A 15,559-nucleotide genomic window follows, 5' to 3' on the forward strand; every position below is an offset into this window, starting at 1 on the left:
AGACAAGCTCAAAGAAACCATCTGACCGAATATATAAAGACAATTATAATAAGTCTATAGGGTGGTGGTGGCGGCATGTAAATTAACACATTGCAATTCAATGCCAGCCACAAAAGTTTGTTGCTGGCCACACAACGTGCTTGAACTTTGCTGTGCATTGACACCAGCAGTGAGTTAACATCATCATTTCTGACCACAATGCCCTTTCTGTATATGTATGCCAGGCTGAGCTCAAGGTGATACTTTTGCATTCAAATCGTATCTCAGTATTACATTGCACAGTGTGCAGTGAATAATTGGGCAAAAACATGCACAAGGACATATAAATAACCGCGTATAAACAGGTAACAAATAAGTGAACAGAAGCGTACATTTTTCACTTGAGTGACAACCACAAATTTGCGTGTGGTGTAGTTATTAATATCGTTTGAGGGCATAATTTCCAGAGCACACAAGCGTGTGATCATTTCCTCCTGCCCTTGCCGAAATCATTACTGAGATTTTTGCGTGCAATAAGCTTTCCAAATCCAATGAAGGTAATGCTTTTTAGCTGGGCATTAATAGGTAATATTCAAGCGCTTATTAATCGAATTAAATAGTGTCGTCTTTGTGGATCAGATTGAATTTCTTCCCAACATGTTGGCAGATGGTTACAGTTAACTTCATAATGTCCGATGGTGTTGCATTTATCCAGAGAGTTTGTTCCGATCACGTCACGTGTTTGTGTTGCTCTGTGTACAAGTAATAAACATGACACTCAAATTTTACACAGCATTTCAAATTATTTATCTGGCCAAGCGGAACGATGGTAGAGCATTTGTCTCACAATCACATTGTCATGAGTTAAAATCCTGATCAGGAGTTAGCTATTCTCATGATGTCTCTGGGTTTAATAAAAAAAATGTTTTGATCTGTATTATGGGAAGGTAACAGTGGTTGTCCTACGGAGAGAGTAACCCCATGTAAACGTGCAAGTTCCACAACTGGCTCATGGCCATTAATAGATGACGACTGCCTGATGCACACGTGAGTACTGAGACACGTTTGCTATTCTATTAAAATAAATATATGTGATGCTTAACCGATAAGAAATCCCATTAACGAGGAAAATGTTCACAGGCTGATGTTAGACACCGAGTTGCCTTTCTTGAGTTGCAAGGTCTTGAGATGCAGCTACGTTTAGATGCTAATTGTATTGGTCCTTTTTTTTATAATTCCTTGCAGCCTAAACGTTTGTTACAAATACACGTCTTAGATTCTTGTCTGTCAGCTCAACAGTGATGACCAGGGGCGGAGCCAGAATTTTGACTTTGGGGGGGCTAACTTCAATATTTTGAGATATCCAGTGTATGTTTTCCAATGGGCGCCACAAATGTATAAAACAAATTTTATTGGATTTGAACGCAGAGTTTATTAATATGTCGGAGCCGCTGATGTGGCTAATAAGTTCGATAAGTTCGAAAGGCTGCCGCTCAAGCAGCCTGCAGGGCATCACAAGGTGGCAGCCAGCATTTTGCAGCAGCCGGATATCCGGTTATCCCGATTACCGACTTTCCCAAAATTTCAGGGGGGGGCTGAGCCCCCCCCAGCCCCCCCCTGTGGCTCCACCCGTGGTGATGACAGTGCCTCATTGTCCATCTTTGTCGCAGCTTCACGGGACTGTCACAGTGGTATATTTTGGGTGTTAGCACACTCAGCCAGTAGTTGAAACAGTGAGCAAGTTTCTTAAATCCCCCCCCCCTCCACTCAACTTCTGTCCACTCAACAATATAGATGGGTAAGCCACAGTTAACCAATGGGCAGGTTAAAGAGCACATGTATCTGTGGTTACGCATACAGCATTGCGAACATGTGCATGCAAGGAATCCAGGCTCAAGCGATCTGAAACCTGAAGCCGGGTGCACTACTTGGATAAAAAAAGGCCGCATTTCCAGTTGTTTATACAGCCCTCCTAATATGAAAACTGTCACTTTTACGAATGTAGACACGGATGTGGTTTGCCACCAAGCACCACTGAGATCCCAGATTTGGGGCCCGAGGCAAGCGAGTGAAAAATTTATATTACCTCCTCGCTCTCAAATTGTTCCCCTTTGTGGGAAATATGATGGTCTCGGCTGTAGCGCCTGCGTTTGACAAATAAATAAATAATGCGGCTACTAATTTCATCATGTGACTCAGGCACTGCATTATGTGAAAACTCCCACTTTAACATCGACACATTCTCTCTGTGATGGATTCTCTCCATTGTCAGTCATGCTATCATGTGGTGTTTTTTTTTTGGTAACATAATCAAGAGGGACGTTTTGCCACCTCCTTAAAAGGCCATCTCACCTCACCATCACTTGTGTTATGGGCCAGATCCTAGTTGGATCGTCAACACTCCTCGTAAAGGCCTCCATTTCTGAAAGGCTGCCCTCACCTGGCTCTATGTCTGGCTTGGTCACCAGCCTCTGGATGCCACTCGCCATGCCTGTATCGGGAACCTGCCCTCCTGCACCCTGCGCATGTAACCCACACAATCACAACGACATTTTCCTGACGTCTACAATGTATGTTGATACTTATTTCGCATCGTACGTAGCCAACCGTGCTCATCGGATGTGCTGCTTTCTTGCCACCTTTTAGTCCGAAACTTTTGAAGTTGCTTTCCAAAATAAGTTCTTTCTTCACATACTCGGAGGCCATGCGCTTACTTTTTGATGGCTCTGACAGAAGCAGCACTATGATCAATCCGACACTATTTTAGTCTCAGCCACCCTTCTGTACGGTCAAGTATTTCAGAGTGTGTGTGTATACATCACTGCTAATGCACTACCTTCAGTTTACGTCTTGCCTTGTTGATATGAACGCAGGTTGTTTCCCAGATTGTCTGGCACAATGTTGAAGCATCGTTAATTCCCAGAGTGAATGTCAGACGTGGTGCAGCAACTCTTGAGTGACTTAACCAAACCCAATGCCTTCACTTTTTTGTTTTGAATGTCAGCACAGCATTGTTCATGTAGGTGGCATTTCTGTAAGTCACTTTTAATTATTGTAGTTTTGTATACACAATGGCAAGGAGCACAATCCCGAAACTCCCTACCTGGAGAGCTTGGCACAGATCTCTGTATGCCTTGGCAGCGAAGGAGCACCTTAGCTACAAGCTGAAGGGAAAATAACGAGAATAGAAGGAGGCGATAAGCCCCCCCCCCCCCATTTCCTTGAGAAACCCCGCATAGCAGGCAATACCGGAACGATAGGAGGAAAGATAATGAGTGGTGAGTGGGGGCTGGAGTGGAGGCCGCCCGCCTCCTCCTATCTTACAGTTACATGCTAATTTCTCACATTAACATCACTAGCCCCGGCCACTTCTTTATGACCCTTGGGCTACACCCATTTCAAAACTTTTAAAACAGTCTGCCTCAGCAACAGACCACAGCTTTCCCACCTGATGACGGACACTTGTGTTGCGCCCGAAACGTCGTGATTTATTTCATTTTATACCTACGTTACTTTATCGAAAGAACCAAAGAGTATGGATCCCTGCAGTCACGAAAGCTTCAAATCAAGATTGATCCAGTCTATTTTGCATTTGAACACTGGTATATCATGGACTGTGTCTGAACTTGGCTTGAGCGACCACTCAGACAAGGCGTAGGCCTGAAATTGCTTCGTAATGCAACTGCTGATATTTTACTCTACTCTTCCTCACTGCCGCCCTACGAACCTTGCGACCCCAGTTCGATTCCCGCCCAGGACCAGTTCAGATGATTATCTAAACTGGTCCTGGGCATCCCCTAGGTCGACTCAGCCTCAAATTATTACCTGGTGCGGTGTGTAAACATCACCACAAGGGAGACAAAGGCAGCCGGGCGTAGTGCTGGCCATCCACCCCCTCGTGCGCCGTGTAGGCCTTCATAGGTGCTCACTAACTGCACTTTCCCCGACAGTCTGTTAAGACTATTGGGGGGGATCTTTGTCTTTTTGCATTAACCCATGCACGCACACGCTTACAAATGACATTTGAATCCAACTCATGGATATATGCTCTGTGCCCCAAGCTAAACCTTTATGGTGGTGAACTAATGAAAACTGCAAACTTTTGCAGTTTAGGACATTCTGAACCTTTGTGTTGACTCTTAATGTTGCAGACTTGCAACTGATTGCCAATTTTATTACAGTGGGCAGTGCCTTAGGCTACTGTGGTAAATGATAGGCTCATTTTAGCTTCAATTCTACTCAAACTTTAAATATCAGTGCCGAGCCAATGCGATGGGCTGGCTGCTTTCCAGCTTGAGGCAATTACAATTTGATCGTTGGTACATTGCGTTAAATTATTTTATAAGCGATCTGCTTAGTTAAGTCACTTGTCGACACACGTCGCCATAAAATCATTTACTGTAAATTTAGTAAACGAACGAGATTTACTAAACGCACTTCTGCATAAAGCTGTTAACTTATGAAAAGTGCTGGATTGATGCACGTTGGCGATGGCAATTGAAGGAACAGTAAATTCGCTCTAATGGTTTAAAAGCCTCAGAAGACTGATCATATGCAGGCTGATGTCGTTAGTTACCCTGATATCAGTCCCGGTGTCAACCCTAAAGCGCTGGTGGAAATGCCACTTTCCCCATGGTGGATCCGATATCTCCATAAGATGACCGCTCATTACTTGCACAAAATGGTACTAATTTTATTGACCACCCTGACTATGCATGGGTATGTATTTTCTCCATGTAGATAAGTGGGCGCGTATTAATTGTTTTCCATTACGAATTAATTTTGACTCTAGGGCTTCCTACTCGAATGGAAACAGCACTGGGCCGACACACCTCAAATTTCCCTCCCTTTTCATGCACATTTTTAAAAATAAAAATTGATTTAATTTGATGGCATAAATCACGTGTTATATGCAGTTACCTCCCATTTGCACCGTGATTCAAGGTGTGTCACGAGCTGGAATCCCCCCTTCGTATGCAATCGTAAACGGTCCCACATGGTGACGCCGCAGAAATATGGCAGTCATATTATAGGGGAAATAGACTGTGTGGTCTCAACGGGCCCTCGCATGCTTCTGAAATAAAGGTCTCCCATTCCTCCTATTTCTGGGGTCCCTGAATTTAACCTCTCTTATGCAACACTGCGCATACCCGACTAATCTTTAAACTCCAAAAAGTGGTTCCCCGTGTAGCAATTGTCCGATACAGGTATACATTGCATCCGTTTGTTTTGCATAGGCCTTGTTGGCCAGGCTGAGACCCCCAATGCCCTCCACTTGAGGCACGTGGTTAAATAAACGGGTGGCTGCCCAGATTTGAACCCAAGATATCGGTGCCCTGACATTACATCAGTCCCCCGAGCCAAGCCCCCTGTCACCTCCTGAACTTTTCACTCGTGCCCTTAATAAGGCACCCTTCACCTGCAGAGGCATGCACCCTTCCAGAACGAGCAGAGGCAACGTTGACGTGTCGCACAGGAGATCGCATTGTGTATGTGTGGGCAGCCAGCTGATGACATTACAGTGAGTTGGATTTCTGTCAAATCTATACTTGAACCTTATGGCGGGACCCCCGGGGTCCCGAATAAACGGAAGTCAAAATCGCAATTAATTTATTTATTTTGGCGACTCCGTTCCACCGCGCACATAAACGCCGTGATCCACCTGGCACTGATCATTCTGTTGTCATGTCCAAGCGCAGCGAGGACGAATGCGCAGAAAAAAACAAAACTTTTACATTTTTATTAGCGCATAGAGTAGAGCTCATTGAGAGGAATAGTTTGCCGTATTGTTCGCCTTCAACAGACATCAAATGACGTCGCAACGCAGTTTATGCGAGACCTTACGGGACCCCGGGTTCCCGCCATAAGGTTTACTCGATGGTTAATGTTTCATCTCCTCATATATGCGGCTTTTTGCTGAGCACCCCAATTTCATCTTACGTAAAAGCACTCTTTTAAAATGTGCGTATGCATTGGCCATATGTGTTATGTGTGAATATTGTATGCGTCTTATATGAATCTTAAAACTCGGTAAGAATTTCAATACAGTTTAACACGTAGGCTTTTGCGACCAATATCCATAATAGAGGTTTTTGGGTTAAATCGCATAAATATGAATGTGTTGTTAAACCCGCCACCACCCGACACAGCCAATTAGTAAGTTTTGTCACGTAAACAAAACATGCCAATTCGTTACAGTACAGCACATCGGTGTGGTGGAGAGTAAACCAACAACATTTACAATTCGTGTTCGACGTTGCGCCAAGAATCACAACCAGCATCATCAGGTGATCGCCAGAAATGTGGAGAAATTTTACTAATTGGCTGTGTCAGGTGGTGGTAGCTTTAACGACACATTTATATTTACACGATCTAATCCAAAAACCTCTATTATGGATTCAATACAAATGAAATGGCACAAACTAGACAATGTAAAAAAATGCGTGTTCCAACAACAGGATTAGTTTTCATTTCATTGTTTACCTGATACTGCAATGTCATTAGCCAATAAGCCGATGGACTCATATTTTATTTACATGTGGAGATAGAACCGATAATGTTCCACAACAACACGTAATGTGTTTGTGTACAATATTGCATTCTCCATTGAACATGGCCCCATCATTTAGATTGAGGGCCCCGCAGCACTTGCGTAGCAAGCCTAACTTAGCTGATGAGAGCTCGAAGGTCGAAGCCAGTCCAGAGTTTGCTTGCTTAACTAATGCTGTTGGTTAATATTTGTCTGGAAGACAATAGGCTGATGGGGTAAAAAAATAAACATTTTATATTCGGAGACGCAGAATGGAGTTCTGATTATATTTGCATTCACTAATAGTGTGTCATTTCTGAATGAGCTGAGACCATTTACTGCTGCAAAACCATCTCAGCGCAAGATGACATTCTCAATGAACCCTTATCGGGATAGCTTGCTACAGACGTGCCCTGTGTTCTCGGGGTGTTGTAGGTCACCGCACTTTGCCAGCGCTAATATCTGGGGTCGTTGTCAAAAGAGTGTCATTTAATATTCATGCATAGGTGCATTTTTTTAGCACCACATGAATATTAAGTGATTATTTAGGAGAAAAACAGTTGCACATGCAGACATGTTATATTTTCCTTCCATTTTCTTCCATACAGAAATGTAAACACGCCGCATTTAAATGGACTTTGTTTTTAAGCTGACACAGGTTTTTTTTTTAGTTTTTTTCGTGGCATTTCACTGTAGCACAAATGCTCAGCGTGTTTTGTTTACAATTAACTCATTACTTTTTTTTTTGCTTAAATACACAAGTGAAACGAGCTTTTGGTTTCTAGCCGATAACTGACATCTACAAGAAATACAGCCCTTCCCAGCTCTGTGATATCCTAGTCGGGCACATGTCATGCTGGGTTATGGCTAGTAGGACAATGAGGAGTAGCTATACATCTCTAAGTGGTTTTTGTTTGCGTGTGTTCATCACAGTTCCTGAGCACAGGTCTTAAAGCCCAAAACACCAAGCGACCAGCAACGAGCAGCACTTTAAGTTGGAAGAGAATGACTTCCGGGTTAGTCATGCAGTTATGGGGGTGGGTGCTCCTGAGGCTCCTGATCCCACAAAGCGAGTCTGGTTTTCTCTTCATACATTTCTTGAACGGAGCAAGGTTACAAGTAAGGTGACGATGAGAGGGCATTACACTGCGGAGCAGTGGGAGGGCAGTAGCAGATAGGGATATGTTACCTTCAGTGTGGTGAATAAACACAGGGTGGATGAGATGAAACAAGTCAATCTGGATGTCATTGCCAATGATTATCTAAGTCCCATTGCTCTGCTGTGCTCTACCTTATCTTTGACAGTTGTACTGCACTTGGGCAACTTACAACAGTTGTAGAATCAGACCAAAGGAATGAAATGGTAGCGATACGTTGGGGCCTCAGTGACGATGGAGATCGAACCCGCAACCTCTGGACTACAAGTCCAGTGTGCGAATAACAATTGTACTACAGCAGGAACATTCCTGTGATGTTCTGTGGAGGAAGTGGAGAATTGAGGGAGTGTAGGGAGCACATGATGCCTGGACAGTGCTGTGTGACAGTGAGGCTGATTGGCAGTACGATATGCCCCGAGAGACAGGGTTCAATGCTTGTGCTGTGCTGGAAGCCAAACATGCAGTGTCTGTGCTTGGTCCACGGGGTGATCCAAGACGTGTCCCTGCCAGGGCTTGATTCTCCCGTGTGGCTGTGCGAGATGGCTTTATTAACGAGTTGTCTAGGGCCAGCAAAAATAAACCATCTGGTTTCACCGGGAAGCACATGAAGTCCATGTAGAAGTGCAAATAAAATCATCATTATCAGCCGTGGTCCATCCACTGCTGCATGAAGGTATCCTCAAGCTGCTGATGCCATCTCTCGCATTTCTCCGATGTAATATATTTATACGTAACATATTCATATGAATAAATAACTGTTCTTTAGTTTATACAAGGAAGGCCTCAAGATGTATTCAGTAGACTTCCGCAATGAGTTGTTTGGCTGTTATTTCTTTCATGAGTATTTTACGTGTGGGAGGAAACTGGAGTCCCCGTCTGTCTTCCCCCCACCTCCTCCCTACTACCCTCTCCCCTTATATTTGAGATATATTCCTGTCTGTTGCATACTCGAGTAATAATAACGCTGAATCTACTTTGATGTTTCTGTAACTCGTGTTTATTATGAATGAGATTTTTTAAGCAATTTGTCCAAGTCTACTTTAGTCAATATGTAATGTGTTACATTTCATATTGACTATATTTGCATGCTGTTTTATTTTTTCTTCTGCAAATGTCGTTATTTTTGCTTGATTTCGATCATTTTTTTCCATTTATTTGTGGTTCTTTTTCTGATTTCTGTTTGCTTAATTGGTGTCCTCAGTTTTGATGTTACTGCTTTTGTCATTTGTGTGACCCAGGTCAATCTTACAGATTGACCGACACTCGTCTCTCTGGGGGTTCTCGCCCATTTAACGCCAACATAAATGCGAGCTTGACACTATTTTCTTTATCTGTACCCCCATGCACTCCTGCCACCCCGTCCCCACGCAGTACCTGCAGTTCCGGCTGGCTGAGATGGCCACATCTCTGGTGGCATCGAGGCTCATGATCCGGAACGCGGCACGAGCGCTGGACGCGGGCGACCCAGCTGCCGTGCCACTCTGCGCCATGGCCAAGCTCTTTGCCACCGACGAGTGCTTCAAGGTTTGTTCCTCGGTGCCACGCCAGAGCCTGCGATTGCAGTGCATTTGCCGCAGAGTGGCACAGAGCTTCATAGCTCATCAGATTTCTCCAAGATAAATAAAGATTCGGATTCTGACCTGCCTCACAATCATACAGACAGGGGGCTATGAGATCCAATGATGGGGTGGAGATCACCCCCCCCCCCCCGACACTCCTTAATTTAGACCTCAAAGTTGAGGTGTTATTCAGGATTACCAGTGAACAAATTTGCTATTTCAGGACCATTCTCCACTAGGGAATCCTCAAGATCTGCATCTCCGGGGGTTAACAAAATGTGCACTGCTTTGTGGGAAGTCACCAGTCATTGTGTAGAACTGGCCTCTGCCATGAGCTCAGGGCTGCTAAGGGATAGGAGTGCCAAGCAGTGCTCATTGGATAAGAGGTTTGCTTTTGAATGTTGAATTCAGTGAGCAGGTGGTGCAACCCAGCGATTGCTTGTTAACACCATACTTTGCAAGCTATTGTCATCTATACTTATGTTTTTGTACAGTGCAAATGTGAAGCGAGCAAAGTCTATATTTTCCATTTATGGGCTGGGCCAATGGTGGAAATTCCATGTCTATGACAGGGGCGAATCACTCAACAGTAAGACACTACTATTGACCTTCTACAAATTTTAATAACCCTAGAGGGATGAAGGGCTGAGTTGATCTCTGACCAGGATTCCAAACTTCACAATATGAGTCGTGTACTCTGTGCCACCTGGCCTGTTCTCATCATCATCATTCGTGACTTCCGAGTTCTCAATCGACCAATGTGTCCAATTCATGAAATATCTGGGCATTATAAATTGAGGTTATTATTATTATCATCAACCCACTGCTGGCTGAAGGCCATGATACAGCTATGTGATAATGCACCCAGCACCTGCATATGAACCGACTTCATTGCTCCGTTATACATGTGTATATGTAAGTTGTACTTCTATGCACCGTGCGTAGCCAACCGTGCTAATCGGAGGTGTGGGGGACGGACATACAAACTAAACACAAAAATCATTTCTCAAAGAAAGGAGTTTTCAATCGAGATGTAAAAGTACATAGCTCCAGTGGCTTCTTAATATCAGAAGGAAGAGCATGCCAGACGGCCTCAGAAGCACATCTGAAAGCACGCGATGCTGTGACCATCTTTGTTCGATGGCCAGCCAAGAGCCAGTGTGAGGATGACCCGAGTTTGTGTGATGGTTTATGCTCCTTGATGAGATCAGCAAAGTATCGTGGTTTATTTGCGGCAAAGACTTTGTGTGTAATGCTCCATCTCCTTGGTGGATGGCTCTGGGATGCATTCACTTCCTTGGTTGCCACTCCGTTGTTATTCTTGACCACCGTCCATCATCCTTTCAGTTTATTTACAGCTAGTAATTTACATTAAAATATTATACGTGTGTTCTTTAATTCGTCTTTATTCCAGTGGACATATTCCATCATCTAAATGTGCAGAATCTGGTGCAGTCTTTGAAACTTTAAATTTACATTAAATAGAGCGTAGCAATAGAGGCCTTCAGCATTAAAATGGAACTGCATTATGTCCCGTAGCCTTTGGCGAGAGAATATAAGTGGTGTCTTTGATGGTACTTGCACAGGATGTTAATTTAAAACATTTTCAAATGCCCATTAGCTAGAACTAGCGGTGCTGCCACAGACATTCACATTAACATTTGTCTGTGCTCTGACTTTGAGGAGGTGAGATCTGTTTTGAAGTAATAACATACCGAGTGAGCAGAAACTTTCTTAAGCAAAATTGTATTAATGCCGGGCAATAACTGCATAAAATATAGTTATTTTTTTCTTACATTTTTTACAGGGCTTATTAATGAACGAGCTGGAACATTGGTTCCAGTGCTTGAGATGGATTGGCTGAAATAATGCGTAGCCATTAGCGGACCTCTAATGGTGCATGTGTAGTGAGTTCAACTGAGTCGCAGACGTACTCTTTGGAGGCAACACATTTATAAACACCAACACACACGGGGTAACTGCCCCTTAACAGAAGAACAACCTATGGTGGTGACCACCAGGCTAACTACACTAATTACACCGTAACTTGCTACGTTACCACCAGGCTAACTACACTAATTACACCGTAACTAGCTACAACGGACCGGACCACAGCTTGGGTCCCGGCCCAAGTGTTGGAGACTCTGTAGGACGTAGAACGTAGATTTCTTAAGGATAAACAACAGCAGCCGGTCCCTCTGGGGGACCCGGCTGATATCCTCTGCGGCATGGCTGGCTCCGCCCCTGGCCACAGCCACCTTCCAGAACCCTCCAGTAGGATCTCGACCCGGACCACGTTACCACCCCTAGCCCCCACCTGAGACCCTTTGTAGACTTAACCGGTCACGTGTCCTCTCGGGTCAACCGCCGGAGTGCCATGGCCTATAGTAACCCCGTTCCTATGGCTGGCACTTCCACACCCTACCCTGTAGGGCTGTCACTGCACGCAGAGCGTGGTGCCATCCAGCGCTATCACTCAGCGCTCACCGAGCCCCTCTAGGGCCGGTACTGCACCCACATCCAAGTGGTGTCCGCGATGTTGTTACACCGCACGCTGTGCCTCTCTAGGGGCCGGCATTACACAGTGAAATGCCACGATGTCACTACACATGGATTGCCATGATTTGCAGTGCGAATTGGTACTTTTTTTCCTCACGTATCCTGTCCATCTGATTTGTACTTTTGGCACCATCTGAAATGTCTCATTTGCACTGTCATGTCGGAGACATTTATCCCGTTTGCACCATCTCGTACTGTCGATACAATCCCGTCTCATTTGTCCTGTCCATCTTTGTTTGTTCTGGCTCTCATGCTGGGTCTCATTTGTACGGTCGGATCTCTACGGTCTCATTCGTACCGTCGGATCTCTACGGTCTCACTCGTACCGTCGGATCTCTACGGTCTCATTTGTACTGCCTCGTTTGAGGCATCTGTCTTTCTCGTTCTCATTCCTTGTAAAGCATTAACCCCAAGGAAACACGCACACAACAGTTGCGTGAGTTCTTAAAATAATATCACGTTGAATGCAAGATATGTTGCATTTTCCACTGCAGGAAAGCGATTGCCCTTCCACTCGGCCTTTGGCAAAAACAGGGGGCCTTCTATTTTGTTTTCCGTTTAGCTTTGCTCATGAAGGAGTTGGTAGGGTTTGTTGAATTTTGCCAGAAAGACAGTTTTCACAGTCAACCCCTTAAATTCCCTATAGGCGACATTAATACATTTTGAGAATGGTTGGTTGGCACGATTTGAAACCCAAGAACTGGTCTTAGAATCAAATTTGTAGCCACACGTAATTAAACTGCATGCGCAAGTGCAGTGATTGAATGTGCTCAGCTCGGTAACCAAAAGACTGTGCAAAGAGTCATTATATCAAGTCTGGCATATTCCAGCTGTGAGAACTCAACATTTTATATTGGTTTCCATGCGAAGAACACGCTTTGCAGTGCATATAAAGATACACTCCCAATTTTGGATTGGAAGCAAATTGAAAGTTAAAGTATTTGCTGAAACGAGTGTGGAATGATGGTCATTCTCATTTGTGGCACTGGGCCTGAAATGAAAATTCCACATTTCCATGGTGAGGACGATCCATCCATAGAACAACTGCTATTGACTTCTCACAGTGTTGAATTTGGTTTGTATATCCTTCGGGGCTGTTGGAGCCCGATTGGAATTTTAAATAGAAATGTTCTGATTGTCGGTCATGACAACATTTTCCACAGTGCCATCTAACAGCTATGCAACTTATTGAGAGAGAATGTTTTGATTGGCGTGTATGCGGAAATTGTTATGTTAATACACGCGCTGGGTATGGCAGCAATGTGTCCCATTACATTTAGAGAGGGAATCAATCGTTCATTATCCCAAGTTTCTCGCCTGACTTTGATTGATGATGTTTTCATCAACAATTTTTATTTGGTATCACGACTCAGTAGTTTTTTTTTTAAACTAGCAGTCGCAGCATAAAATACAACAAACATTGACAATATGGGGTTGTAAAGTAAAACATTGGCTGATATTGTATACTCCAAGGCACAAAAAATGGAAGATTAAATTAATTGTTTAACATGGGAGAGGTGGGAACAGGTTGCCCATATTATCATGTCTTGGCAGTTCACTTTCGGTGGTGTGGAATGTGCGTTCATAATTTATATGCTGTACTTTATTCATTTTTTCCGCCCAACTTCAGATAATTGACAGGTGACATTGGGAAAGTTAATCACATCTTTTTTTTCTCAAGAAGAGTCGAAAGGTCTGCTAATAACACACACCACTCTTTATCTTTATCATATCACATTTACTTTCTGTAATAATACGAATATAATTCTGAGAATTAATAAGCACATCGGCTATTCTAAAGTATTGCAAAGGAATAATAAATTTCAGCCATGTCAGTCCACTGCTGGATGAAGGACCACCCCCCCCATATCATGTAGTGAGATGTTAACTATGGTGGCAAGATGTCAACTACCTTACCTCCTATATAGGGTTCGATCCCGACCCTGATGCCTGTATATTTGGAGTTTGCATCTTCTCCCCGTTGTCATGTGGAATTTTCTCCGAGTCCTCCGGAATTTTTCCCTCTGCATTCAGAAACATGCATTTCGAGTAATTGGCTGCTATGAATGTCCAGATATTGAGCTATCATTTGTGACGAGGCCACTTCTGAAAAAGAGCTACATAGCTCAGTGGGCCTTGGCAAAATAACATAAAAACTGATTTTTTAAAAAATAAGTGTTGGTCGTGGAGATTTATTTGACCATATTGGTCAGTGTGAATCAATGAAGAGAAGGGTGGCCATGTTCTTACGAATGGTTCAGATGTCACCCACCACTGATGCGAGTCGTGTGTCCACTGCTCGCCTCTGTTGGTGTCACTCTGCTTGTGATGGAGATTCCACATTCACATTACAGGAGCTATTCTCTTCACAAGGCAAGTACTGCTGAGTAGCCACTAAGAAGAACTCCTTGTATTAACCTCAGCTGTATGAGATGCACTATATGCGAATGTTGTGTATGTGTGAGGTTACTACACCACTGGGATCGTGCACCTGGTTGATGTGGAATGCATTGTACATGGCTGGAACCCCACAGTGAGTCTATAGTGTTTTGCCTTCTCAGTTTTAAATTGCTTCACGACCTTCTCATGGTGAGGTCTTTTTCTATGAATAGCACAGCTAAAATGTGCAGTCAGATTTAATATATATGTAAAGTTGAAAATTTATAAACCTGCTTGTGAATTCAGAAACAGACTCGGAAATTAAACTCCTCCAACACCTAAAATCCTAACTTTTGCCTTAAAACTGAAACTTTTGACTCAGTTAATATTGCTTTGTTTACCCCGAAGTGAGAGCACATTTACATTCCATTATCTGTTTTCAGATGAGAGTTGAAAACTTCTGCTTTGGAATGAGGCTTCATTGACCATTTGTGATTCAGCACACCTTCAGTCTAATTACTTTTGAGCAAAACCATTCGCCTGACAGATACCCACCTGCTATTGACAGCAGTGCAGCAAGTAGGTTATTGACATCTGTCCAATGTTTTTAGTGTTTTCATCGTACGTGTTGAGTTTTCTCCAACGTTCAGGACACACTCTTTTTGGAATTGGCGAAACATCTGGCTCTTCGGGAAGGAAAACAAGACTGTGAAACTACTTGGTAGGGATTATCTTGATAATTGCATTACTTTTTTTTCGCATAGTCCTGTGGAGCGGCAGTGTGGGAGAGATCTTGACTCACAATTGAAATGTGTGAATTTAAATCCTGGTTGGGCGTCAACCCGACCCCCCTCCATTACTTGAGGGGGGCACTTTGTTATTGGAAGTTAACAGTGGAACTTCCACCGATAGGCTCCGAGCTATCCGTGGAGATTAGTGTGGTCGAATGCTCACTTGAGTGTGGAGTCACGAGGGCGTGGAGTCACGAGCAAAGCAAAAAAACCCAACTACATTCTTGCCTTCGCAGTGGAGCAAGGACCCACTTTAACCACGGGCCACAACAAACCCCAACCCAACTCAGCTCTACCCACCAAAATCCACACGTACGCACCACACTCACGTTCTCACAACTTTCACCACTCAAAATCACGAGCTCCTTCCTGTGTTCACCTTTTTTTGTTGGGTCATGGACGTAGCCCTTCATGTCCTCCGCTCGTGTCCCCCCCCCCCCCCGTGCCCACTGACGAGTGCACGCTCGTTACGAGTAGCACCTTGGTCCTTGAGGTGTGCAACGATGAGCCAGTGGACAGCGGGGATGGAGCTTTGCAAGTTCGCAAGGGAACACACAGCCCTCAGCATGTTGTTCAAGGACAGTGTTTTGCCGTTGCAAAATACAA

At 44.0% G+C, this 15,559-nt stretch overlaps 1 protein-coding gene across 2 annotated transcripts in view; it reads left to right on the forward strand.

Annotated features, from left to right (window-relative positions):
• ACAD8 (acyl-CoA dehydrogenase family member 8) overlaps nt 1–15,559 on the forward strand; it is a 597,193-nt gene that overhangs the window by 535,756 nt on the left and 45,878 nt on the right. For both annotated transcript variants that reach the window (XM_032964393.2, XM_076071224.1), the window contains one exon: nt 9,037–9,189. In XM_032964393.2, the coding sequence (XP_032820284.1) occupies nt 9,037–9,189 (153 nt within the window). The remainder of the gene's footprint in view (nt 1–9,036; nt 9,190–15,559) is intronic.

This window comes from Petromyzon marinus, chromosome 32 (genome assembly GCF_048934315.1).
Source record: "Petromyzon marinus isolate PM22_M1 ecotype Great Lakes invasive population chromosome 32, UKy_Petmar_22M1.pri1.0, whole genome shotgun sequence".
Lineage (NCBI taxonomy): Eukaryota > Metazoa > Chordata > Hyperoartia > Petromyzontiformes > Petromyzontidae > Petromyzon > Petromyzon marinus.